The 24,979-nt window shown below is 64.9% G+C and overlaps 3 protein-coding genes across 10 annotated transcripts; 2 read left to right on the forward strand and 1 right to left on the reverse strand.

The window, feature by feature from the left end:
- The first annotated feature begins 2,097 nt into the window (after nt 1-2,097).
- Nucleotides 2,098-9,005, forward strand: GAL3ST3 (galactose-3-O-sulfotransferase 3). 4 transcript variants are annotated; one of them, XM_051854845.2, is made up of 3 exons: nt 2,098-2,194; nt 5,181-5,417; nt 7,680-9,005. In XM_051854845.2, exons 2-3 carry the CDS (start codon nt 5,293-5,295, stop codon nt 8,854-8,856), a joined length of 1,302 nt encoding a protein of 433 aa, XP_051710805.1. In that variant the 5' UTR covers nt 2,098-2,194; nt 5,181-5,292; the 3' UTR covers nt 8,857-9,005. The 4 variants fall into 4 exon arrangements, with proteins under 4 accessions (XP_051710805.1, XP_051710789.1, XP_069924352.1 ...); XM_051854829.2 differs by having other exon boundaries at nt 2,188-2,327; XM_070068251.1 differs by lacking the exon at nt 2,098-2,194 and adding an exon at nt 3,360-3,499.
- Nucleotides 9,006-14,586: 5,581 nt separating this feature from the next.
- CATSPER1 (cation channel sperm associated 1) lies at nt 14,587-22,816 on the forward strand. Of its 5 annotated transcripts, XM_070068256.1 has the most exons (13): nt 14,589-15,405; nt 15,478-16,258; nt 16,914-17,126; nt 17,744-17,857; nt 17,974-18,127; nt 18,326-18,417; nt 18,675-18,818; nt 18,894-18,957; nt 19,071-19,143; nt 19,245-19,305; nt 20,316-20,391; nt 20,576-20,668; nt 20,767-22,816. In XM_070068256.1, the coding sequence occupies exons 1-13, from the start codon at nt 14,755-14,757 to the stop codon at nt 21,245-21,247; spliced, it is 2,997 nt and encodes a 998-aa protein (XP_069924357.1). In that variant the 5' UTR covers nt 14,589-14,754; the 3' UTR covers nt 21,248-22,816. The 5 variants fall into 5 exon arrangements, 3 of the variants coding, with proteins under 3 accessions (XP_051710737.2, XP_069924357.1, XP_008271712.3); XM_051854777.2 differs by having other exon boundaries at nt 14,588-16,258; XM_008273490.4 differs by having other exon boundaries at nt 14,597-16,258; nt 20,554-20,668; nt 20,767-20,945.
- Nucleotides 22,817-22,826: 10 nt separating this feature from the next.
- Nucleotides 22,827-24,090, reverse strand: CST6 (cystatin E/M). Its single transcript, XM_002709243.5, has 3 exons — nt 23,851-24,090; nt 23,276-23,401; nt 22,827-22,976 (listed from the first exon to the last, which is right to left on the reverse strand). The coding sequence occupies exons 1-3, from the start codon at nt 24,088-24,090 to the stop codon at nt 22,893-22,895; spliced, it is 450 nt and encodes a 149-aa protein (XP_002709289.1). The 3' UTR covers nt 22,827-22,892.
- Nucleotides 24,091-24,979: the final 889 nt, after the last annotated feature.

Raw genomic sequence — 24,979 nt, forward strand, 5'->3', positions numbered from 1 at the left:
GAGCCTTCTGGGAGTCGTAGTACTGAGGCCGCCGAGCCTTCTGGGAGTCGTAGTACACTGAGGCCGCGGCTCCGACGCGGAGCGCAGACCTGGGCTGCGGCGCCCGGAGCGGGGCCGCGCGGGCGGCGAGTCCCGGCCCCAGGGAGTGCTTTCTGCGTCTCGCCCGCCCGAGCGCAGGCTTCCAGCCTCTGGCTCGACTCCCGGGCCAAGCGTGAGAGGCCTGAGTGCCTGCGTTCCCAGGGGGTCCCGAGGGACTCGCTCCGCGGCGGGAGCGGAAGGTCGGGCCGATTGTCTGCCCGGGCCCGCACGGACGGAGTGGAGCGCTCGCTGCCACCCAAGCCCCTTTCACATCTTCCAGGCCCGCCCTCTCCGGCTTTCCTGGAGTTCTCGTAATGCGTTCAAATCTGCTCCATCTTGTTCAAGTCTTGGTCTTTGCACTTACATCCGCCTGAAAAAGACGAGTCGGGGCTTGATCCAACGGCTGCAGCCCCTGGCGTGCAAGGGGCGCCCAATAAAGGTGACCGGAAGAGCGGATCTTCAGCGACATCACTTGTTATCTTTTTTGGTCTTGGTCAGCCCCACTCCGCTGGCATCCCCTGCCGAGCTCACGGAGAGGCGAGCAGGGGACCCTGCCTGCCCAGCTTCCACGTTTGACTGCGCTGCCCCATCGGCTGCATTTCACTTTCCACCTGTGCCACCAGCTCTGCGTCTCCAGGGCCTGTGTGAGTCCTTGTGCTGAGTGACAGGAAGACTCACGAAAGGGTCTCACCACACGCGCGCACACACACACACCCTCAGATCCTTTCTCCACCCAGCTGCATTTAACTGTCCTCAGTGAGAAATACCTGGGAGCCGGGAGCACAGCCCAGAAGGTGAGGGTTGGGGGCAGAGCAAAGCACCGGGCCGGGGGAGCCTGGCTCACACCCCTCCCTCCCACCCACTAGGTCACCAGCCCACGGCTCCTGCTGCCAGTCCCAGGGAAGTCACAACAGCACAGGGAAAAAAAAAAAAAAAAGCGGTGCCCTTCTCTCTGGCACATCAGCCCACTCAGGCAGAACCCCTCCCGGCCTGAGGGAAGGTTCTTTCTGCTCCCTGTAACCGGAGAGCCCACCGGGGCAGGTCGGCTGAGGCTGCAGGCACGGAGCCACGTGCCTCCACTGTCGGGAAGGGGGATCTCTGGGCAGGAGAGGAAGGGCTGCTGGTGACAGAGCGGGGGCCGGGGGACACACCAAGGCGGCCTGGTTTTACCCCAACAGCCCCGGGATGCAGAGAGGAGGGGCGGGCGGCGAAAAGGAGTTGACGTGCGTGTCCCCGGGGCCAAACTGCGGCCACGGCGATCTGACTCTGCCCTTCTCCTAGTGCCCGTGTGGGCCCGCAAGGGGGAAACCAGCCCAGCCCAGGATCCCGGCCTTACAGGCCCAAAGCAAAAGAGGAAGCAGGGGCCCACACCAACCACACGACCCTGCAGGGAGCTGCTGCCGCTCCCAGGTGGAGAGCTAAGGACAGAGGTGGCGCCTCCTCAGCACCCCTGCAGCTCAGAGCACAGCCCCTCACAGGGGAGGTGCTGCCTGTCCACCCGGGGCTGCACGGAGAAGCAGGGCTGAACTTGGGCTCTCGGGGCTGGGGTCCCAGGCGCATAACCCCCTGGTCAGGAGTCCTCGAGGGGCCTGCAGTGCTGGGCGAGCAGCAGGAAGCTGCGTCAGGGGGACAGGCTGGAAGGGGAGGGGTGGACAGGGCCAGAGCAGGCTGGAGGTGTGGGGAGGAGAGGAGGGTGGCAGCACAGCGCCCGTGACTGCACCTGCTGCCCAGCTCTGCAGGGAGCACCGGCGCCCAGCTCGGCCGGCAGAAGGGCGCCCCTCGCACCGGGAGCACCGGCACCCAAGGACGCGCAGCCCTGCGGGAGCAGACACCTTCCCACCAGGCTCAGTCCCCTCCTCTGCTGAGATAAAGGAGCTGTCCACCTCGGACAACGGACAACGCTGGCCGAGCAAGACGCCTGCATGCAAAGATTCTGCCGCCCGCAGGGTGTTCACTGGCAGCCACGAGCCAACGGAGCCCCCTCCCCTTCCCTCCCCCCACCCCTGCGCGGCCCGGCCCCCGCCCCGCCTCCGGTGTGCGATGGGGGGCGGGGGGCGGGCAGAGCCGAGAGGAGCGGAGCCGAGCGGACGCCGCCACCTGATCCCATGCAGGCGCGGTGAGCCGAGCGACCGGCACTCGGCGCGCAGGGCCCGGGCCCCCTCGGACCCGGTGCGGCTTTCGGGACGAGGGGCGGGAGGTAGCGGCGGCCACCCGCAAGGCGGGTCGCAGGCAGAGCCCGCAGGCGCGGCGTGAGTACTGCAGTGGCGGGCCTGGGGCTGGACGAGGACCGGACAGGGATGGGGGCCGTGAGGAAGGCGGGAGAGCGTGGTGGGGGCAGAGAGCCCGGGGAGCGTGCGGAGGGGCGCTGTGCCCCTGGGGAGAGCCGCAGACCGGCTCGGGGGCGACTCTAGCCCATCCCCTAAGGGGACCAGATCCTGGTGGCCGCATCCCTGGGGGAGGCTAGGATGCAATTGAAAGAAGGGGGTGGGTGGGGGTGGGTAGTGACGGAGAGAGTAGGATAAAGGGGATCTGGAGGCGGAGATGTGGGGGTGGTCGAGAGGAAGAGGGGGCTGGGGACCAGGGATGGGGGTGGAAGGAGCTCGGCTCTCCTGGCCCCTCCCCTCCAGCCCTGGGTCAGTTTCCCTGGGCAGCGGGCTGTGCCCTCGGTCAGGTGGGGATGCAGTGTCCGGGTCAAGAGCTCTGCTCAGGTGGTCCAGGCCAAGGCACCCCCGCCCCGTAATGCCCGGAGCTTGGCCTGGACAGAGTGGGAGGGGCTCATCTGGGAGCAGGTGGGCTTCCAGGCCAGTGTTGAAAGCCCTGGCCGGCCATTCCTATTTCCCTGGAGAAAAAGGAAGCAATGTGCAAAGCCGGTGGCTGCCCGAGGTGGACGGCTTGGACTAAAATTAGCACAGGCGTGCTGATGAGCCTGGCGTCCTGACCTGCCGGGGACAGCTGAGGGACCTCTCTGCGCGGAGAAAACCCGGGAGATGGAGTAGTCTCAAGTCTCCCGGCGCGAGCCCAGGGCCACTGCTCCAAGGCCTGGCCCACACAGCCCAGCCACTCAGCCCCAGGGCCCCCCGTGGCCACCGTCCCCGGGGCATCTCCAACAGAGGCATCTTGGAGTGAGCTCGCTGAGGAAGGCAGAGGGCAGGCCGGCCTCCTCCAGCGTCCACGCAGTGCCCCCCCTCCCCCGGGGACCTGGAATGTCGGCCCCAGCCAGAGACAGGGTTACTGCTCCCGAATACCTGGAGGTCTGTCATGGAGAAAATGTTCCGTGTGCTCCTGGAGGGCAGCACAGAAACAGCGCGACGGGGAGCCGAGGGGCCGGCCGAGGGGCACTGCCAGCCGCGGGCTGGTGCCAGCTGCCCCAAGAGAACTCTGCCCACACAGAAGCGGAGCAGCCTGTCGCTGACGGCCGGCAGTAAGCAGCGCCCGCCAGCAGGGCCTGGTGTCCAGGGAGTTCCCAGGCGGACCTCAGGCAGTCTCCGGCCAGCTCCCCAGGGCTGAGCCACAGAGGGGAGTGTGGGAGGTCCAGGAGTGGGGTGGAGGCGGGCAGCAGGCCCACAGGCGGGTGCAGCCCACAGGCCGGCCCTCCTGGGCTGGCCCAGGCTCCTCTGAGAAGCAGGGTGGGCTCAGCAAGGTTAGCACAGGTGGGAACAGGCTTCGCCCCCCCCCTCCCCGGGAAACTCCGTCTGCTCACCAAGTCCACCGGGCGGATGAGAAACAAAGGGAAAAGCCGTGCATCCTGCGAGGGCCAGAGCTCCCACTTCCTCCCGCCGCGGCCCCCAAGGCCAGTCAGCCCTCCATGGCCCCAGAAAGCCCTGCAGGGGCTTCCTCTGCTGTGCCCTTGGTCGCCCTCTGTGGCCGTACCCTACAGCCCCTGGGCTCCAGGCGGATTAAGTTCGTCTGCAGGCTGGTGAAGAAGTCCAGGCAGCGGGGCCTGGAGGGAAGGGAAGGCAGGGCCCGGACATCTTTCCTCCCAAACAGGTTAAATGTAATCCAGGATTAATAGGGGGTGCGGGGTTAAAGCAGCCAAGCCCAGGGCCCAGGGGAAGGTGACGGTCACGGTTTTCACGTGACCTCACCCCTCCAGGGGCCCAGGTGCCCTACTTCCCCTTTGGAGAGGAGTGTGTGTGAGGACCTGACTGGGACTAGGAGAAACGCCCTCGGCAGGAGCCGAGAGCCCACCCCGGCCCAGGCCAGGCACGGCTGCAGAGGCGGACCCTCCACCTGGACCGCCAAGGGCTGGGCTCCCCTGAGCCTCGGCCGGAAAGCGGGCCCTTCTCCCCCACCACACCACCACTCACCTGGGAGGAAGGCTCGCCTGGAGACCGGCCGGCGGCTGGCAGGAGCCACCTCTGTGCCGCCCCGCCCCCGCCCCAGGCGGCCAGCCCATCGCTTGGCGGGGCACCTCCCGGGGCCACCCGGGTTTCAGGTGTCTGGGGAGGGAATCCAGATTGAGTTCCAGGATTTCAAGGGCCCCCCTTTTTTCTCTCTCTCGTGGACTTATCAATCTTGGGCTCCAAGGGCAAGAGCCCAGATGGGGGGCTCCGGCTGGGAAGCAGAGGTCGGTTCTCCATGAAAACAGCACACGGCTCTGGGCACGGTCTCTGACGCAAGAGCGGATCTGAGGCCCCGCTCTGCTGCGACTTCGCCTCCCGGGGCCCCGCTTTCACCTGTAAAGTGGGACTAGCGCCCGTGTCACGCGTGTGCTGGGGATTCCACGTGCAGTGACCCAGCAAATGCAGCAAGCCCGCACCCGGAGGTGTGCTCTGTGTCAGTCCCGGAGGAGGGGACCCGGAGCCAAGCTCCACGTTGAGGCCAGTCTAATGGGCAGCAGATACCAATGGCCAGGAGACAGAGGAGTTAGGGACAGGGCTGGGGCTGAGCGCTGGCCACACCCCAGCCCTGTAATTCCACCCAAGACCAGGTTATCTGGAGCAGGGAGGAGACAGGGTCTTGTAACGGGAGGGAGGAACCCGATCCGCCCTGGCCTCTCCGCTCACCCCACCACGGCAGCTCGCCTTCGCCACAGTCCTGCCGGGGCCCGGAGCCCATCTCCTCTGCCCAGGGCAAACCTGTCTGCCTCCTTCTCCTGCCAGGCCGCTCAGGAACACTGGCCCTGCTACCAGAGCCCCAGGAGCCCCCATGAGTGCTGGCAGAGGGAGCCCTGGCTAGCGAGGCCCTGGCTGGTGCCGGGGCGAGCGCCTCACCATGCCGCCCGTCCTCCAGCGCCTGCAGCAGGCCACCAAGCTGATGAGTCGCAGGAAGATCCTGCTGCTGGTGCTGGGGTGCAGCTCCGTGAGCCTCCTCATCCACCAGGGGGCGCAGCTCAGCTGGTAAGTGGGCCGGGGCTCCGCGTCACGGGTCAGGGAAGGGCTCCAGGCCGCGGGGGCCTCGGAACTGGCAGCTGGCCTTCCCGTGCTTTGTTTTGTTTAAGATTTATTTATTTATTTGAAAGGAGAGAGAGAGAGCCAGAGACAGAGAGAGGTCTTCCATCCGCTGGTTCCCTCCCCAAATGGCCACACGGCCGGAGCTGCACCAATCTGAAGCCAGGAGCCTGGAGCTTCGTCCAGGTCTCCCACGCGGGTGCAGGGGCCCAGCGACTTGGGCCATCTTCCACTGCTCTCCCAGGCCACAGCAGAGAGCTGGATGGGAAGAGGAGCAGCCGGGTCTTGAACCGGCACCCATATGGGATGCCGGCACCGCCGGCGGTGGCTTTACCCGCTACGCTGTAGCGCCGGCCCCTGCCATTCCCATTCTGGTACTTTCCAGAAGAGGCCTTCTTCTGGACTTTGCTGCTTCCCCTGTTCCGAAAGTGCTTCCCACACAACCCTCAGAGCCACGCGCACTGCGGGCAGTGTCCGGTCTTCCTTGAAAAGGCCACGCGACTGCTCCCGGCTGCAGACGGCTGGGCAGACTTGGCTGGGACTCGCAGCAGCCGGTCTTCCCTTGGCTTCGCGGCGCCTGCCTCTGTGGCGCCAGGCGAGGCTGCTCCTCCTCTGGGCCCCAGTTTCTCCTCTATAAAACGGGATGATGGCACGTGTGACCCAGCCCGGCACCCTGCGCCAGGGTGCGGTGTGATGGCTCGTGGGAACCCTGACCTTGCTGTTGGCTCTGTGCAGACCCAGCAGACCCCCGGGCCCCCGTCTCCCCACCCTCTGTACGGTCTGCCCCTGAAAATGCCGTGAACGGGCCCAGGCCCCCCGCCGGAGGACCAGCTGGTCTGTGAGTGATGTCCGGTGGACACTGCCCCGAGCCCAAACCACCCAGACAGGCGCTCTCTGTGTTCTCAGTGTGCTTAGAGTTGGCCTCCTTACGGGGGAGAAACAGGAGAGCAGAGCAAAGCACACAGGGACCCCGCAGGTCACCAGGGGTCCCAAACAGCTTGTCTGAGGAAGGGGGGACAGGAGAGTGGTGGGAGGTTGGGGCCATTATCTGTTGCGGACACGGTTGGACCTTGAGCCTGGAGCTGTGCCTGGCCACCAGTAACTGTCCAGTGACCACGGAAACACGTAACCGGTAACGAAAGCCCCCGGTGGGCGGCGCCACGGCTCACTAGGCTAATCCTCCGCCTTGCGGCGCCGGCACACCAGGTTCTAGTCCCGGTCGGGGCGCCGGATTCTGTCCCGGTTGCCCCTCTTCCAGGCCAGCTCTCTGCTGTGGCCAGGGAGTGCAGTGGAGGATGGCCCAAGTGCTTGGGCCCTGCACCCCATGGGAGACCAGGAGAAGCACCTGGCTCCTGCCATCGGATCAGCGTGGTGCGCCAGCCGCAGCATGCCGGCCAGCCGCGGCGACCATTGGAGGGTGAACCAACGGCAAAAGGAAGACCTTTCTCTCTGTCTCTCTCACTGTCCACTCTGCCTGTCAAAAAATAAATAAATAAATAAAAATATTTAAAAAAAAAAAAAGAAAGAAAGAAAGCCCCCGGTGCCGGAGTACAAGTGAAAATGAGAATCCGGTGACCGAGCCGCCCCAGCCTTTCCGTGGCCTCTCTCTCCACGCGCGCCAAGTCTCCACATCTGTAACCAGGGTTCCTCCCGGATCTCCGAGGGCCCTCGCGGCTTCTGGTGTCCACTTCTGCGTGAATGAAGTCCCTTACGGGGCAGCCGAGAACAAACTCTCGCCACCTCGCAGCTTCTGTGAGCGCAGGTGTGCCTCACTGGGAACCGCGGACCAGGCGTCCGCCCTGTCCAGGCTGGCTCGCGGGGTCCGGGACTGACGGCCCCAGCTTCCTGGGGGTGCCGCGGCGTGGGACCTCCCGGGAGGGGTTCCTCCCCGCAGGGCAGCTGGCTTTCCCCGGCATGCGTTAGCCCGCGGAGGGCGAGAGGCGCCCAGTTCGAAACCACGGCCGTCTTCTGACGCCATCTCGGAAGGGGTGTCCGGCCATTTTCGCCCTGTGCTGTTCCTTAGACGCGACAGCCCCAGATTCAAGGGGAGGGGAAGTCGCAAGGGCACGCGTTCCAGGCCAGCGGGAATGGGGGCGGGGGGCGAGGCCGTGTCCCCCAGGCCCTGGGTAAAGCCAGGACGGGCCGCCCGGGGGCTCGCTGCACCGCTGGCGGCCACCCCACCCCACCTGTCATCTCCCGTGGGTCCCGCAGGTACCCCAAGCTGTTCCCCCTGAGCTGCCCGCCCCTGCGCGACTCGCCGCCGCGCCCCAAGCACCTGACCGTGGCCTTCCTGAAGACGCACAAGACGGCGGGCACGACCGTGCAGAACATCCTGTTCCGCTTCGCCGAGCGCCACAACCTGACGGTGGCCCTGCCGCACCCGAGCTGCGAGCACCAGTTCTGCTACCCGCGCAACTTCTCGGCGCACTTCGTGCACCCGGCCACGCGGCCGCCGCACGTGCTGGCCAGCCACCTGCGCTTCGACCGCGCCGAGCTCGCGCGCCTCATGCCGCCCGGCACGGTCTATGTCACCATCCTGCGCGAGCCGGCCGCCATGTTCGAGTCGCTCTTCAGCTACTACAACCAGTACTGCCCGGCCTTCCGGCGCGTGCCCAACGCGTCCCTCGAGGCCTTCCTGCGCGCGCCCGAGGCCTACTACCGCGCGGGCGAGCACTTCGCCATGTTCGCGCACAACACGCTGGCCTACGACCTGGGCGGCGACAACGAGCGCAGCCCGCGCGACGACGCCGCCTACCTGGCGGGCCTCATCCGCCAGGTGGAGGAGGTCTTCTCGCTCGTCATGATCGCCGAGTACTTCGACGAGTCGCTCGTGCTGCTGCGGCGCCTGCTGGCCTGGGACCTGGACGACGTGCTCTACGCCAAGCTCAACGCGCGCGCCGCCAGCTCGCGCCTGGCCGCCATCCCCGCGGCGCTGGCGCGCGCGGCGCGCGCCTGGAACGCGCTGGACGCCGGCCTCTACGACCACTTCAACGCCACCTTCTGGCGCCGCGTGGCGCGCGCCGGCCGCGCGTGCGTGGAGCGCGAGGCGCGCGAGCTGCGCGAGGCCCGCCAGCGCCTGCTGCGCCGCTGCTTCGGCGACGAGCCCGTGCTGCGGCCGGCCGCGCAGATCCGCACCAAGCAGCTGCAGCCGTGGCAGCCCAGCCGCAAGGTGGACATCATGGGCTACGACCTGCCCGGCGGCGGCGGCGGCGCGGGCCCGGCCACCGAGGCCTGCCTCAAGCTGGCCATGCCCGAAGTGCAGTACTCGAACTACCTGCTGCGGAAGCAGAAGCGCCGGGGAGGCGCGCGCGCGCGCCCCGAGCCCGTGCTGGACCACCCCCCGCCTCGGCCCCTCCGGGCGCTGCCCCGCGGGCCCCAGGGCCCCTGAGCCCCCGAGTCCCGTCTGGGGCAGCGTCCATCGGGGCTCCTTGCCGAGAGTCTGGGGGCGCGTCCTCCTCCCTAGTGAGCACTTAGCCCTCCGCCTCCCCGGAGGACGCCCCCAGGCCCAGCGGAGCCCAGGGCCGCCCGCTCCGTCCCAGCTGGTTGGTGGCTGTGACGGGAGCTCTGTGGGCTGTCCAGAACCGCCCACCCTTGCCTTTTTCCGGGGGGCTGAGCCCTCGTCACCTGTGTCTCCAAGTGGCTGAGCCCAGGTCCCTGGGGAGACCCAGCTTTCGCTGTCGGCCTGGCCGGGCTGTGGCTCCCCGGGGGTCTCAGAGCCCCCCCACCCCACCCCGTCTCTTCCACGTTTCTACCCTCCCCCATAGACCTAAGCTGCTCCCGGACGCCCAGAATCAGAGTTCTGGGGTTGGGTGTTTTTGTTTGTTTGTTTGGGTTTTCTTTCTTTTTTAATAAAACGTCGTTGAAGTGGGTGGCTTGCGTGTCTGTCCTGGAGGGCACGGTTGTCCACGATTGAGCTTAAGGAGAAGCTGCAGCTGTGGCCGTGAGGACGCGCCCAGACCCCATGAGGCGCCTCTGCTCTCCCTCCCAGGGGCCCACACCCCTCGGTGGATCCCCTTGGCCGGGCACTGCCCAGTTGTTCCTCATTCATAGGCTACTGTAATGTGGGGCGCAGGTGAGCAAGACAGACAGGGCCTCCATCCTCCCAGGGGAGGTCGAGTGAACAGGCCAGACTGGAGGGGCTGCAGCAAAACCCAGCTGCTTGGGCAGAGCAGAGGCTGGAAGGAGGCCACTCCGGTGCGGGGGTGAGGACTCGGAATCGTGCCTCCCCTGCGTGTCCGCGACGTCCCCACGGGTGTCTCACTCCCTCAGCGTAGCAGGGACAGGGACCTCTTGCTCACGGTCTGGGTGAGTGGTACAAACAGCTAAAACGGTCTGTGTGCAGGCACTGTTTCCCGCTCAGACATCCTAGGGGGTGAGCACCGTTCTCTGGGGAAGGGAACGGAAACTTGGAGAGGATGAGTGGCGGCAGGGCCACACAGCTAGAAAGAGGCCACTAGGGTTTGACCTTTTTTTCACATGTCCATTTATTGATTAAAGAGGCAGAAAGAGCACACCCGTCCATCGGCTCATTCCCCAAATGCTCACACACACGCACACATAACGCCCCAGGGACTCCATCCGGGTCTCCCGCACGGGTGGCAGGAACCCAGCCGCTTGGGCCGTTACTGCTGCCTCCCAGGGTCTGCCGTGGTGGGACTCGGGACCCAAAGCCAGGAGCTGAGCCTGAGTCCCACAGACAGCGTCCCTGCTCTGTCAGCCCAGGCGCCTGCCCCTCATTTGCCATTAAGGTAGGAGGGTGCTGATAGGCCAGCTGTTGTGGCACAGCGGCTTGGGCCACCGTTCGGACACCTGCAGCCCGTGTCGGAGTGCTGGTGAGAGCCCCAAGTCCCGCGCTCCTACCAGCGCCCTGCCGCTGTGCCTCGAGTATCCGCGCCCTGCCACCCATCTGGGAGACTCAGACGGAGCTCTGGCTCCTGACTTCATCCTGGCCCGCGCCTGGCCCTGAGACCATTGGAGGAGTGGCTGGGAGATCCTCTCTCTCCCTCTCTCTCTCTCACTGTCTTTCAAATAAATAAATAAATCTTTAAAATAATAATAATAACAACAACAAAAGGGGCGCAGCCCGACGGAGCCCAGACTCTGAAGCTGTCCTGGTACTGGATCAGCTCCTCTCCATCTTACTTTTTTCTTTTTTTCTTTTCTTTTTTTTTTTTCTTTTTTTTTTTTTTTTGACAGACAGAGTGGACAGTGAGAGAGAGAGACAGAGACAGAGAGAAAGGTCTTCCTTTGCCGTTGGTTCACCCTCCAATGGCCTCCGTGGCTGGCGCGCTGCAGCTGGCGCACCGCGCTGATGCAATGGCAGGAGCCAGGTGCTTCTCCTGGTCTCCCATGGGGTGCAGGGCCCAAGCACTTGGGCCATCCTCCACTGCACTCCCGGGCCACAGCAGAGAGCTGGACAGGAAGAGGGGCAACCGGGACAGAATCCGGCGCCCCGACCGGGACTAGAACCCAGTGTGCTGGTGCCGCAAGGCGGAGGATTAGCCTAGTGAGCCGCGACGCCGGCCCTCCATCTTACTTTTTGCAGAGACAGTGGCTGACCCGCGGGGCAGTAGACTTAGCCTCGTTGGCTGGCAGGTCACGTGACGCTCCCTGTGCGAGAAAAGGGATTGTTTGTGTGGCCCCCTGCTGCTCACCAGGAGAGGGCACCGGAAAGCGCGATTCAGTTTCTGGTTTCTGACGTTCAGTGGCAGGAAAGACGCTTGCTAGTTCTCTAACTAAAGGCAGGCCGAGAAGGGGTCTGGCAGCCGCTGTCCCCCACCCCTGCCCCCGCGGCTGCCACAACATCTTTCAGCTCGCCCTGGTCCACCCGAGACACTGAGCTCTGCCCTTGTGGCCTGGGCCACTCCTGCCTTCCGGGACGGCTCACCGACCGGCCCTCCTTTCTAAACCTTGCTGTGTTCGGCAAGAACCTGACGCCGGACTCAGAAGAATCTGCATCAGGGCCCGTCGGCAGCCTCAGGCACTGGGAGAGGCTTTCCGGCTGGCTCGGGAGCAAGAGCAGACGTTAAAGCCAAACAGGGGCCCCGAACTCCCGGGTCCAGGCCTTTCCACCCGGTGCCCTGCAGACGGGCTCCCGCCACCAGCACACACTTGGTGCTGCCCACTCTGTGCCTGCCCGCGGGGTTCCGGAGCTCTGGTGGGAGGTGAAAGGTGGTCCCTGCCTCCAAGGGCTCACCATCGGGTCTGGTTCTGCCACTTACCGGGGGGTACGCTTTGAACGTGGCCTTTGAGCCTCACCCTTCTCCCCTGTGAAATGGACAGTTTAGTTTCCCTGTGTGAGCTGAGCGGAGGCACACGGCGCAGGGCCTGGCGCAGGGAAGTGCGCCCGAGGCGGCACCTGTGGCTTCTTCGGGGCGTTTTACGCGTGTGGGTTAGCACATCCATTACTGGAGTTGTCTGGGAGGTGGAATGAAGCGTTTGAGGAAGGGAACACAAGCAGCAGCCTGGGCTTTTACCACCAGACAGAGCTGTGCAGGGCCTCGGGCAGCAAAGAGAAGGCCGGGAGGGACTGCCCGGCGCCCGGCGAGGCTCCCTGAGCAGCTGAGAACAAGGCAGGGAAGGGCCTCCAGACACAGACAGTGCATACGGGTGTGAAGATGGCAGCCAGGGCCATCTTGGCAGAAATACGCCAGCGCCAGGTTCTTCCATGTCCTGCTTAGACGTGTGGGTTGGCCCACGTGTGCGACCGTGTCTGTTTGAGTCTCCATCCAGAAACAGGGGTGCGGCCCGAAGGGTCCGGAGCAAATGGAAGGGGCCGGCGTTGTTTTGCACAGGCTAAGACACGACTTGAGACACCCACGTCCCATATCAGCGCCTGGGTTTGAGCCCTGGCCCCGCTTGCTTTCCTTGCTTTTTGTTAATTATTTTTATTTGAAAGGCAGAGTTACAGAGATGGGGAAAGATGGAGACCTTCCGTCTACTGGTTCACTCCACAAAATGGCTTCATGGCCGGGCCTGGGCCAGCTTGAAGCTAGGAGCCAGGAGCTTCATCTGGGTCTCTCACATGGACCATCCTCTGCTGCTTTTCCATGCAGATTAGCGGGCAGCTGGATTGGAAGTGGAGCAGCCAGGACTGGAACCAAACGACCATACAGGATGCTGGTGTTGCAGGCTTTGGCTTAACACACAATGCTTCCCCCTCCCACCCCCACTCCTGCTTTCAGTCCACCAGCTTCCTGCTAATGCGTGCCCTGGGAGGCAGCAGAGATCATTCAGTTACTTGGGTTCTTGCCACCCATGTGGAGAGTCCTGGATTAAGTTCCTTGTAGCTCCTGGCTTCAGCCTGGCCTAGCCCCGACCGTTGTAGGCATTTGGGGAAGGCACCAGTAGATGGATCTCTCTCTCTCTGTGTCACTCTGCCTTTCAAATAATAAATAAACTTTCTTAAAAAAAAAAAAAAAGCCACTGCAGTGAGACTGTTGGCAGCTTTGGTGACAGGAGCCTCTCCAGGTTCCTCCTCCACGGTCCTTGCCTGCGGTTTGGAGAAGCACTCTGCCCCCTAGCGCTGTACCAGGGTTTGATGTGGTCACTCAAGCCCAGTCTGAGGCTGGGGACGTGGCCACATTTGCCAAATCCATTATGCAGCAGATGGAATTGGATCTAAGGCCACCCAGTCCTTGATTCTGGCACACAACCAAGAATTGACCCGGCACTGGTACTGTGGCATCGTGGGTAAAGCTACCACTTGTGACCCCATCATCCCATATGGGTACTGGTTTATGTCCCAACTGCTCTATTTCCGGACCAGATCCCTGATAATGGCCTGGAAAAAGTAGCAGAAGAAGATGGCCCAAGTCCTTGGGCCCCTGCCACCCACAAAGGAGACAGGAGAAGCTCCTGGCTCCAGGCTTGGGCCTGGCACTGCCCGGGTTCTTGCAGCCACTTGGGGAGTGAACCAGCAGATGGAAGATCTCTCTCTCTCTCTCTCTCTCTCTGCAACTCTGCCTTTCTAATAAATAAATAAATCTTTGAGAGAGGCTGGCACTGTGGCAAAGCGGGTAAAGCTGCCGCCCACAGTGCTGGCATCCCATATGGGTGCAGGTTCGAGTACTGGATGCTTCAGTTCTGATACAGCTCTCTGCTGTGGCCTGGGAAAGCAGAAGAAGATGGCCCAAGTCGCTGGGCCCCTGCACCCGCGTGGGAGACCCAGAAGAAGCTCCTGGCTCCTGGCTTCAGACTGGCCCAGCTCTGGCCATTGCGGTGGCCATTTGGGGAGTGAACCAGTGAATGGAAGACCTCTCTCTGTCTTTGCCTCTGCCTCTCTGCAACACTGCCTTTAAATAAATAAATCTTTAAAAAAAAAAAAAAAAAAAAACACTGGCCAGCAGACACAGAAGGTGGCCGTGGCAATGAGAGATCACATGTGTGTCTCCTGACACACCTGCAGGGGGCAGCACGCGTGTGCTGAGGCAGAAGCTGCAGATGGAGGCCCCCAGCATGGTGAGCTTTCCTGGCCCCAAGTCCAGCGTGCCTCACACAGGTACCTGTCTCCCCAGTATTTCAGGGAGGTCTTATTGGGTAAAGCTGACGAAATGTTCAGGGGTGGATTCGAGGACCAGATCTAGGATGCATTCCAAAAATTCAACAGGAACACCCAGGAGTTTTGCCATCAGCTACAGCGCCTTCCCGTGTGCTTGACCTGACCAAGAAATTCACGAGGGACCCCATCCGGATGCTTGCCGAGAAGGACGCGTTCACCCTGGAGGGCAAGGAGGAAGAGGAGCGGAAGCCGGATAGAGTGGGTGGCTTGTGGGAAACGGGCCGTCTCCCAGGTGCTGAGCGGCCCAAGTGCTTGAGCCCCTGCACCCACGTGGGAGACCCGGAAGAAGCTCCTGGCTCCCGGCTTTGGATCGGTGCAGCTCTGGCTGAGGCTGCCCTTTGGGGAGTGAACCAGCAGATGGAAGACCTTTCTCTCTGTCTCTCCCTCTCACTGTTTGTAACTCTACCTATCAACTAAGTAAAAATCTTTAAAAAAAAAAAAAAAAAAAGTGGTGAGAGCAGACATCCTTGCCCGGCTGCAGATCCTAGGGGGAAGGACGCTTCCCCAAACACAGTCACCCTTGCTTCTGGCCTGCAGGAGCAGGCCTACTGCTGACATCACAAAGGGCGGAGTTCCGGGGGCGTGGTCAGGTCTTCCCGGAACCCCGTGCCACGGCCAGCATTGAACCGACGGCGACAGAAGCAGAACCCAGACAGGGGCCTGCTGCACCCCAGGCTTGAGTTCTCTTCGTGCCGAGGTCCCAGCAGAGCCCCGGATCGGCGCTCAATGTCTGAAAAGGGTCAAAATGAAGCAGACCCCGACGGCGGGGGTGTGTTCACTCGTCCCCACTCGTCACCCCCACAGCACAGGCCAGGCCACGGTGGGGCCCTCCGCCACCACGAGTCCCACCACCACTGGGGAGCATCTCAGCACCGCGGCTTAGCCCGTCCTCACGGCGGACCGCGGCACCCCCGTGAGTTCCAAGACAACCAAGACGATCGTGCCTTCTCCCATCATGCCCCCCGGGAGGCCCACCATCCCACATCCCTTGGTCTGAGCCCCTCCCGTAGCATTGCCCCCTCCCACCATTCCTACTCTGAGGACAGCTCTGATGATGACCAATACCATGGCAACAGGGTGCATCACCACCATGCCGAGTCCTCTCCCCACGGTGGGCGTCAACACCTTACTGTGCCCCCTCCCTACAGTGGGCCTCACCACCATGCCGAGCCTGACCCCCACGGTGGGCCCCACCTCCTTACTGTGCCCCCTCACCACGGTGGACCCCACCACCATACCGAGCCTGGTCACCATGGTGGACCCCACCACCATACTGAGCCCGGCCACCACGGTGGGCCCCATCACCATGCCGTTTCTGATCACCATGGTGGGCCCCACCACCACGCTGAGCCTGACCCCCACGGTGGGCCCCAGCACCTTACTGTGCCCCCTTACCATGGCGGACCCCAGCACCACACCGAGCCTGACCCCCACGGCGGGCCCCAGCACCTTACTGTGCCCTCTCACCACGGTGGGCCCCACCGCCACACCGAGCCCCCTCACCACGGCGGGCCCCACCGCCACGCCGAGCCCCCTCACCACGGCGGGTCCCACCGCCACGCCGAGCCTGACCCCCACGGTGGGCCCCACCGCCACGCCGAGCCTGACCCCCACGGCGGGCCCCACCGCCACACCGAGCCCTCTCACCACGGCGGGCCCCACCACCACGCCGAGCCCCCTCACCACGGTGGGCCCCACCGCCACGTTGAGGACGGCCACCGTGGAGGGCTGCCTCACCACGGTGAGCCTTCTTACCGAGAGGAGTTCCACCACAAGCACGCCAGGCCCCACCACCATGACAGCTCCCCGCACCGACGGCACCCTCGCTACGGAGACAACGTTTCCCGCACCTCCCTGGACGGGTCCTCCCACCACGGCACACCTCACCACCGGGAGCACCACGCCCCTGAGCACCCCCACGGCGAGTGGCCCCACCACAGAAGCAAGCACCAGCGTCCCAGGCAACCCGACGACCACCCACACAGCGACCCCCGCCACAGGGACTACCTGTGGAGCCCCTCCGACCAGTCTGTCCCTGGCACCTCCCAGGGCTCCTCCTCCCTCTCTCATCCGGCCACCCCCCACGCCCACGTGCACAGGTGGAGCTCTGGCCACAGCACAGCTCCGTCCCACGTGGCCGGCTCCAGCAAGGTGGAGTTCTCCCAGGAGAGCACCTCCAAAGACTCGGAGAGCTACACGGAAGACAACGAACAACTTCGGAAGCGCAAAAGTGAGTCTGTGCTGCGCCCCGGGCCACCCCTGCCCCTTCGGCAACTGTCGAGGTCCGACCCCACAGGCGTCCCGCCCACGCTCGCCGGCCCGGCCCTTGTGCCCTAAGTGGAGCTGTGCCTTCGTTCTCTCACCACTTGGCTCGCCCGCACGTCCCCTTCACAAGCGCTGGTTCCAGTGGACGGTGCCCTGAGGCTGGGAGCAGCCACTTAGGCTGTCACAGGCCCTCTGGGGGCAGGGCCCTGGGTCCTCCACGTCAGAACAGGGAACCACGATGGCTACAAGCTCCCGGCCAAGTCTCCCGAGAGGGCGGAGAGGGTCCCACTGGCCGCAGGCAGGAGAGGCGGCCACGAGGAGACGGGGGTTGGGCAGGCTCTTCGAGGGCGAGGGAGGCTTTGCTTCGAGTGGCTTGGAAGCTCCGGTTTGCCCAAAGCTGCCACACGGGCAAAGACAGGCATGGAGGTGTGCTGGTGGCAACCCCCAAGTCTGCTTAAGCTGATTCCAAATTCCAGACAAGCTGAGATGAGGCATGGGAAGGGGTTGAGCCTGCGGCCCCCAAAGCAGCGCAGGACCCCAGGGAGTGGACAGTGGAACGACACTGGGCCCCACCCCGTCTGGGCGCGCCTGCACAGACCTGCTCCTCCGGCCCCATACAGCCCGCCGGACCCCACGGAGCCGCAAGAAGCTGCAACTGGAGAACTGCTTCCAGTGGTGGTACGAGAAACTGATAGTCCTCTTCCATGGCCTCCAGAGAATGCTCTGGAAGCTGACGCACTGCCTGGCCTTTGAGACGTTCATCTTCCTGGTCGTCTGCCTCAACACCATCATGCTCGTGGCCCAGACCTTCGCCGAAGTGGAGATCCGGGGTGGTAAGAGCCAGGGAGCCCTGTTCACGTGCAGGAGGTCCATGATGCTGTTCCGAGACCTCCTGAGGCCTGACCCAGTCCCAAGAGACTGAGCCCGGCTTGCTTGCTCCCTACCCCTGGGAAGGAGTGTCCGAGTCTCCAATGAGGCTGGTTAGGGTTCCCTGGCCATAGAACTAAAAACCCCGCCGCCCAACGGGAGGCTTGCCGTTCGCGGCTGCGGCCAACAGGTGGCGCACCTGTTCTGGAAAAAGGCCGCTCTGGGTGGGAAGCCCAGGGTCTGGGCAGAGACCCTCAAGGAGGAGGCCCTGCACGGGTAAGAGTGGACAGCCTGGGAGGGCTGGCCCCTACCACCCCGCGGACTGGTCAAGGAGAGGACCGGCCGGAAGCCGACTATCCCAGGCTCTGCTCTGGGCACTGTGTCAATGTGTTCACCGCCCACACCCAAGTCTGCCCAGGGGACTGCAGACAAAACCAAGACACAGAGTGGTTAAGTCACACAGCAATTTAGGGCAGAGCCTGGGAAAGCCTAGGACTTGTGTGAGGACCCCGTGGTGAGGGCCAAGGCCGGGGGAGGGCGGGGGGCTGCAGTGGCCCTGAGCGAGCCCCTGCTGTCCCCACAGAGTGGCACTTCCTGATCTTGGACTGCATCTTCCTCTGCATCTACATGGTGGAAGCTCTGCTCAAGATCATCGCCCTGGGCTTTTCGTATTTCCATGACTTCTGGAACAACCTGGGTGGGTGAGGAGGGGGCCGGGAGGGGGCTGCTGACCTGCCTGGGGAGGGGAGGCTGGGGGTCAGAGAGGGCCCTGGAAGCAGCCGGCCTGGCTCAGGTGCCCGCCCTGCCCCCCAGACTTCTGCATCATGATGGTGGCCGTGCTGGACTTCACGCTCATGCAGCTCAACCCCCTCTCCTACTCCTTCTACCACCAAAGCCTATTCCGGATCCTCAAGGTCTTCAAGAGCATGCGGGCCCTGAGAGCCATCAGGGTCCTGCGCAGGCTCAGGTCAGCCAGTCCCGCCGGGGGTGGGGTGGGGGACTCCCACGGCCTGAGCCCCCGGGAATCGGTGATGCCCCTCCTGGGGGTGGGGGAGGGGAGGCCACTGCCTCCCACCCGTCTCCTCATCTTCAAGGCAGAATCAGCTGTGGCCACTCGAGGGTCCTCCCGAGCTGCCCCAGCCTCCCTCTCCTCCTGTGCCCACAGCTTCCTGACCAGCCTCCACGAGGTGACAGGGACCCTGGCCCGCTCCCTGCCGTCCATCACGGCCATCCTCGTTCTCATGTTCACCTGCCTCTGTATCCTGCACTGTGGGCGGCCTGGCGGGGGTTGGCGGGGTGGGGTCAGGGAGCGGGGTGGGGAGGTCCCGAGTGAGCACTGTGGGCAGGTTGGCGGGGTGGGGTCAGGGAGCGGGGTGGGGAGGTCCCGAGTGAGCACTGTGCGCAGGTTGGCGGGCTGGGGGCAGGTTGGCGGGCTGGGGGCGGGGCGCGGGGAAGGGGCGGGGCGCGGGGAAGGGGCGGGGCCCGCGAGCGCCACGGTGGCCCTGAGCAGCCAGTCCTCTTCTCCGTGGTCCTGCGCGCGCTCTTCCGCAAGTCGGACCCCAAGCGCTTCCAGAACATCTTCAGCACCCTCTTCACCCTCTTCACGATGCTCACCCTGGACGACTGGTCCCTCATCTACATGGACAACCGGGCCCAGGGTGCGTGACGGGCTGGCTGGCACGCCCTGAGGCTTCGGCCACCGGCTGGCAGGTGACCCCCGTCTCCCGCCCCAGGCGCCTGGTACATCATCCCCATCCTCATGGTCTACATCATCATCCAGTATTTCATCTTCCTCAAGTGAGCGCCCCCCCCCCAGGTCGGGCCCCCCAACCCCTCGGGCCCCATGGAGCCCAGGGCAGGAGCCGGGCCTCTCCCTGCTGAGCACGTCCCCCACCCCCACCCCTCTGCAGCCTGGTGATTGCTGTCTTGGTGGACAACTTCCAGATGGCTCTGCTCAAAGGCCTGGAGAAAGTGAGGCAGGAGGTACTGCCCAGGGACCCCATCGGGAGGGCACAAGGAGGGGGCCAGCTGCCGTGGGGGGTGGGCGGTTTGGGGCCAGTAGGACCCAGGCCTCTTCTCCCCAGAGGGCGGCCCGGATCCAGGAGAACCTGTTGGATGACTCCCTGACGGAGCTCCGCCAAGCAGGTACCAGCCCTCCCCGCCTCGGCCCTACCTGGTCCAACTGGGGAGCAGAGCGGGGTCTCTCCAAGCCCCCCACCTCCTTCCACAGCCAGACACAGTGGAGTTCCCAGCTGCTTCTCAGGGCTCTGGGGCGACCCTCCCCAGGCCCGCAAAGCCGGTCATGAGAGATCCATGTGTGAGCCACTGCTTGGCCCGATGGTGATTCCCCCGCCCCCACCCATTTCCGTCAATGACTCGTGAAGTCCACAGCGCGTGCTCTGCCACAGGATGGGGCCAGGTGCCTTTGCGGGCCCTGTGGCCGCTGCGCTGTCCAGGGTCGCCTGGCTGATTCCACCGAGATGAGCGTTCCCATACACACTCACTCTCCCACACGCTGACTTTCTGATTCTGAGCCCGTTGGTTGGCTTCCTGCCTGGGGAGTCTCAGGACCCTAGAGTCTGCACCCCAGCACCCCACCGTTAGGACTGTTGGGGCCCGAGGGCCTCGGGGTTCCCTTGCCCCGCACCCGTGCCCTCCACCTGGGCTGGACACCCAGCGCAGACCAGCTGATACTGGAAAAGAGGTTCATAGCAAGTTGATGGGGCGTGGGCTTGCAGGACTGGCTGGATCCAGGATTCAAGTGATGACCGGCACTGGAGCTCCTTACCGCTCTGCCCTCCCCGCAGAAACAGGGTTCACTGCGTCCCAGAAACTGACCCTCCCTGGCTCTCGGTTGAATCACATGACCAGATCCGAGCCAATCCCTGCAGGGCCGCTCTGCTGGGCCAGCCCTTAGCCACAGTCCCCCAGGGCTGAGAAGGGGTAGAAGGGTGGTTCCCAAGGAAACCGGGGACACTTTCACCCAAAGACAAGGGAAGGGAAGCTGGACGGGCAAAGGAACGTGCAGACTGCCCGCTGTCCACGTGCCCTCGCGAGCAGCACCTGCCCTGCCGCTGAGCGGCGTCCCCTCACCGTCTCCCTGCACCCCTCTCCCGTCACAGTGCTGGTGACGGGCCTCCCTGCCCTTCCCCCAGAGCCCAAGGAGATCCGGAGCGAAGGCACCATGCAGAAGCAGCTGCTGGAGAAGAAGTTCGGGACCTTGACCGAGAAGTGAGCTCAGGGCGAGTGCCAGGGCGTGGCGGGCGGGGGCAGCTCGGGGCCTCCTTACCCTGGCCAAGGAGACCAACTGGAAAGAGGGGGGGCGTCTAGGGTGATGTGGGGGAGGGGCGGCCGGCGGGCGAGAAAGCCCAGCCCTGGCCCTCGCGCCCGCAGGCAGCGGCAGCTGCTGTTCCAGTTCCTGCAGCTGGTGGCCGGCGTGGAGCAGCAGCAGCAGAAGTTCCGCTCCCAGGCGTCCGTCATCGATGAGATCGTGGACACCGCCTTCGAGGTGAGGCCGCCAGGCCCCGGAGGCGGGGAGCAGTGGTCAGGGGAGGCGGCCCTGGGGCGGGCAGTCCTGGCTCAGCCCCCTCCCCCCTCCCCTTGCAGGCCGGAGAAGAGGACTTCAGGAAGTGAGCCGGCAGGGGGACACGACACATGGACGTCAGCCTCTCCAAGCTGCCCAGCCAGAGGCCGCCGGGACGGGTCCCAGATCTGCTGGCACGATTGTCCAGGCCCTGCAGGCCCAGGCCGGGCGTCCCAACAGTCCCAACAGGGTTTTAGCCCCAGTGGCTGTGCGTGTCCTCACTGGCCAGGCCGAGGGAGGGTGACGCAGGCAGAGGGCCAGGCCCAGGGCCGGCTGCGCTGGGAGGCGCGGTACGCCAGAAACCTGCCCGGCGGTCAGGAGCCAAGGAACAGGCTGGCACAGCGCAGGATTGTCAGGGTCTTGGGCCCCAGGCATGGGGGGGCTCAGAGCCCAGGAACTCGGGCCTGCCAGGACCCCAGATCCAGTGTAAGGTGCTGCTCACCAGGGATATCACGGACCCAGAGGTCAGAGGTCATGGTCAGCCCCTGCCCTGCCTGGGCATAGACTACAAGAGCCCCAGTGGGGACAGGCTGGCAGGGAGGGCGGGGGCAGCCTCGTGGAGAGGGAGCAGCAGGAAATGAGGCTGGGGGCTGCTCCCAGCACCACCTGCGCCAGGGCCTAAAGGAGCTCCCCCCACTCACAGCTCCAGCTTAGGCAGGACGCCCAGAGCCCCTGTGCCCTTGGCCGGGGATGGCGGTGGCGTGGCTTGCCCAGCAGGCAGGGTCCAGCCCTGGCTTGGGGGCGCCCCTCCGGGGCAGGGCTCTCACGTGGTGGGCCCTGGCCTCTCACCTCCAGGGCAGGCCCACCCAGAGGCAGGAGTGGGGCCTCGGGACAGTCTTGCCGTCCCCTCCTCCCGGCTGGAGGACAGGAGCAGCACCCCCACACCCTGTCCCCCCCCCACCCCGGGGGGAGGCTACCCCAGGGCCCAGGAATAGATGGCCCAGAGGAAATGCACGTGGGGTGGGGTTGCTGACCGACACCTCCCGCTCTCCCGTGGTGTGTCCGTGGCGGGGGGGTGCGTGTCCCCGTCCGTGGCGGGTCTGTGTATGTCTGACTGCTGTGTTGAAGGGTTCACTCCTCCCCAGAGAAGGTCCACCTTCCTGTGCACTGCCCGGTGAAGGCAGCTGGAGGGTGAACACCTGCTCCCCTCAGGCTGTGGGGGTAGACCTGGGGGGCTTCTTGCTCCGCCCCTGTCTGTCTGCTGAGGGTGGTGGGCGGGGCTGCGCTGTGTTGGGGGGCAGCAGTCACAAGTTTAGGTTCACAACCTTGCAGCTTTTTTTCTGTAAGCGACATTCGCCTGGGTCTGTCCCCCATCCCCCCTGCCCCTAGCAGACGGAGCTCGCTCCCCCTGGGGCTCCCCATCAAGCCCCTCCTAAGGGGGATAAGGTATTGGGGGTGGCATCCTGGGGTGAAGCAAGGTGCTGTCCTCGCTCTCCCGGTCCCTCTGCCTACCGGAGGTGGGCCCCAGGCAGCAGGGAGTCTTCCCAGGCTGGGAGCCAGCCTCATGCCTCCGAGCTGTGCCCACTCCCCGCCCCTGAGACCCCTGGGCGTCTGTGCGTCTGATGGTGGAATGATTGAGGGGCTGCAGATCTTGGGGCTGCACCCTCAGCACCGCCTCTGGGGGGTGCCCTGTCGACCGAAGGCAGAGGACACAGGCTGCTGCCAGCCCTGGGAGTGGGGGCGCGCAGTGCACAGAAGAAACCGAGGCAGGGCCAGCATTGTAAAGCATGTAAAGCCGCCACCTGCGGTGCTGGCATCCCATATGGGCACCGGTTCGTGTCCTGGCTGCTCCACTTCCTAACCTCTCTGCTGTGGCCTGGGAAAGCAGTGGAAGATGGCCCAAGTGCTTGGGCCCCTGCACCCTTGTGGGAGACCCAGAAGAAGCTCCTGGCTCCTGGCTTCAGATCAGCACAGCTCTGGCCACCGCGACCATCTGGGGAGTGAAGCAGCAAATGGAAGACCCCCCTCTCTCTCTCTCTCTCTCTCTCTCTCTCTCTCTCTGTAACTCTGCCTTCAAATAAATAAAATCCTTAAAAAAAAAAAAAAGAAGAAGAAGAAGAAGAAGAAAAGAAACCAAGGCAGGAAGCGTGCTGGGGATTTATTGTGGCCGGGGCCGGAGCTGCCCTCGGCGGCCGCCCGCCCGCGGCCATCACAGTGGCACACAGTCCTGCTTCAGCAGTTTGGAGGAGTTCTGCCAGGGGACGACCAAGATCTCGAAGTCACAGCGCAGCTTCTGCGGAGCGAGCACGGGGACACAGGCTCAGCCCTCCCCTGCCCCCCGGCAGTCACTGCCCCCAGGACCCCGGGTCTGCAGCTGCTGCACAGCCCACATCCTCCCTCCACTCCGCACCCTTGGGAAGCCCCAGCCACTGCGCCGCCACCGCCTCCCCAGCCCCATCCTGGCCTGGAGGCTGAGTCAGCAGAGGGTCAGACAGGTTCAGCCAGGCCTGGCCAGCCTGACTAGTTCAGGATGGACACGCCGAGGGCAGGCTGGGCTCCGAAGGGGCTGGCACTGGGGGCTAGGGCTCTTACCTCCTCCTCTACCCCTGCAGCCAAGGGGCAGGTGGTGAGGTCCACGTGGTCTCCAGTGACCATGCTCTTCCTGCAGGCTGTGCTGCCCAGGTCCATGGTCAGGTAGTACTTGATGCCTGCCACCAGCTGGGGATGGCCGCAGGTCAGGAGTGGCCACCTCGCTCCCCCTCCCCGGCCTCCCAGCGTCCGGGACCCACTGGCTGCTCTGGCCTCAATGCAGCCTTGGGGAGGGGGCGCGCTGCTGGGGGTACCCAGAGGGAAAGGCAGAGGCTTGGCACCTGCGCACGCCTTCCCTTAGCCTGGGCTGCCAGTGCGGGGCGCGCTGTCCACTGCCCCGTCTGCAGCCCCTCCGCCGCAGCCCACCCCGCCGGGGACTCGGGGGAGCAGGGGGGGCTCCGTTGTGCAGTACAGGGCTGGCGCCTGCCTTTGAAATCTGGAGACCGCGCCCCGTGGATGTCGGGCACGCGTTTGTTGTTAAACAGCGCAGGAAAAGCCGCGCCGGATTGCTCCTCGGGCGCCCCTCCCCCGCGGGGGTCGCCGGCTCCTCCCGGCCCGGGCCACCGGCCCCTCCTCACCTGGCTCTGCGCCTTGATGACTTTGGTGTCGCGGAAGAAGTAGGGGCTGTTGTTGCCCATGTTGTACCCGGCCACGGCCGCCTGCGCCGCCTTCTTCACCTGCGGGTCGCTGGGCGACAGGTTCTGGCGCTCTCCGGTTCTGCGCTCCCGGGGCCAGGCCCAGGCGTCCCCGGGCAGCGCCAGCAGGCAGAAGGCGAGCAGGGCCAGGCCCATGGCCAGTGCGAGGTTCGGACGCGCCATGGCCGTCGGAGTCAGTGCCCTGCCGGCGGCCCGCGCGGCTTTTACGCGCTCCGCGGCCCCGCCCGGCCCCGCCCGCCGCCCGTGTTGCGCCCCCGCAGGCCGGGGGGGTGGGGGGGCGGGAGCCGGGAGGCTGCTGGCACCTTCTGGGCGTCCGTGTCCTGCCAGGCTCTAGGGGACCCTGCGCGATGAGGCCTGGGGGGCACCCTAGGTCCGGGGGACCCCCGTATGCCCCACGCTTTCCCGCTCTTTGGGAAGAGGACAAGCGCCTCCGCGGGGGGGGGGGGGGGGGGCTCAGCGAGGGCTGTCACTTTGTCCCAGTTGGGCGACCTTGGGGAGGGGGCGTCCCCTACCCGCTCACTGTACAATGGCTGTTGTGAGCGCCCCACGAGCTGATACAGCTGGGTGCTACGTAAGCAGCAGGTGGGTAGGAGAGGCCACCTGCTGAGCCCGGCTGTTTACAGCCGTGGGACTCGCCTCTGCGCCCACTCGGGACACAGAAGGGACGCCGAGCAGACGTGCCCAGGGACACTAGCTGGTGACACGGAGGCAGCCGTCCCTGACATCTGTGGCCGAAACCAGACGGTGCCCACAGGCCAAGAGCTGCCGGGATGAATGGGGCTGTAGGCCAGCTGTGCCACCCGCTGACTTGGGACGGGTGAGGCGCGGTGCCAGGCCTGTCCCGGCCTCTGGTCTCCCACGGGCGCACGGCGTGTGCTGCAGAGGTGGCGGGAAAGCAGCAACCCACGGCTGTTTGGGGAGAATCCCACTATTAGCGTCTGAAAAACAGCATCGGAGGCGGGGGCGGGCAGTCGGCACAGCCACATCCGTGCCAGAGTGGAGGGTTCAGGCACCAGCTCGGCGCCCAGTTCCAGCTTCCCGCTCATGCACA

The sequence above is a fragment of the Oryctolagus cuniculus genome, chromosome 1 (assembly GCF_964237555.1).
Source record: "Oryctolagus cuniculus chromosome 1, mOryCun1.1, whole genome shotgun sequence".
Lineage (NCBI taxonomy): Eukaryota > Metazoa > Chordata > Mammalia > Lagomorpha > Leporidae > Oryctolagus > Oryctolagus cuniculus.

What these genes read in the sequence shown, in the direction of transcription:
- GAL3ST3 (XM_051854845.2), top strand. Translation starts at nt 5,293, where the DNA reads ATGCCGCCCGTCCTCCAGCGCCTGCAGCAGGCCACCAAGCTGATGAGT. An exon ending in CAGGGGGCGCAGCTCAGCTG is followed by an intron (nt 5,418 to 7,679) that starts GTAAGTGGGCCG and finishes TGGGTCCCGCAG; the next exon opens with GTACCCCAAGCTGTTCCCCC.
- CATSPER1 (XM_051854777.2), top strand. Translation starts at nt 14,755, where the DNA reads ATGTCTGAAAAGGGTCAAAATGAAGCAGACCCCGACGGCGGGGGTGTG. An exon ending in CAGTATTTCATCTTCCTCAA is followed by an intron (nt 18,958 to 19,070) that starts GTGAGCGCCCCC and finishes ACCCCTCTGCAG; the next exon opens with CCTGGTGATTGCTGTCTTGG. An exon ending in TTCGGGACCTTGACCGAGAA is followed by an intron (nt 20,392 to 20,575) that starts GTGAGCTCAGGG and finishes CTGCTGTTCCAG; the next exon opens with TTCCTGCAGCTGGTGGCCGG.
- CST6 (XM_002709243.5), bottom strand. Translation starts at nt 24,090, where the DNA reads ATGGCGCGTCCGAACCTCGCACTGGCCATGGGCCTGGCCCTGCTCGCC. An exon ending in TCATCAAGGCGCAGAGCCAG is followed by an intron (nt 23,402 to 23,850) that starts GTGAGGAGGGGC and finishes GGCCATCCCCAG; the next exon opens with CTGGTGGCAGGCATCAAGTA. An exon ending in CTGCAGGGGTAGAGGAGGAG is followed by an intron (nt 22,977 to 23,275) that starts GTAAGAGCCCTA and finishes CTCGCTCCGCAG; the next exon opens with AAGCTGCGCTGTGACTTCGA.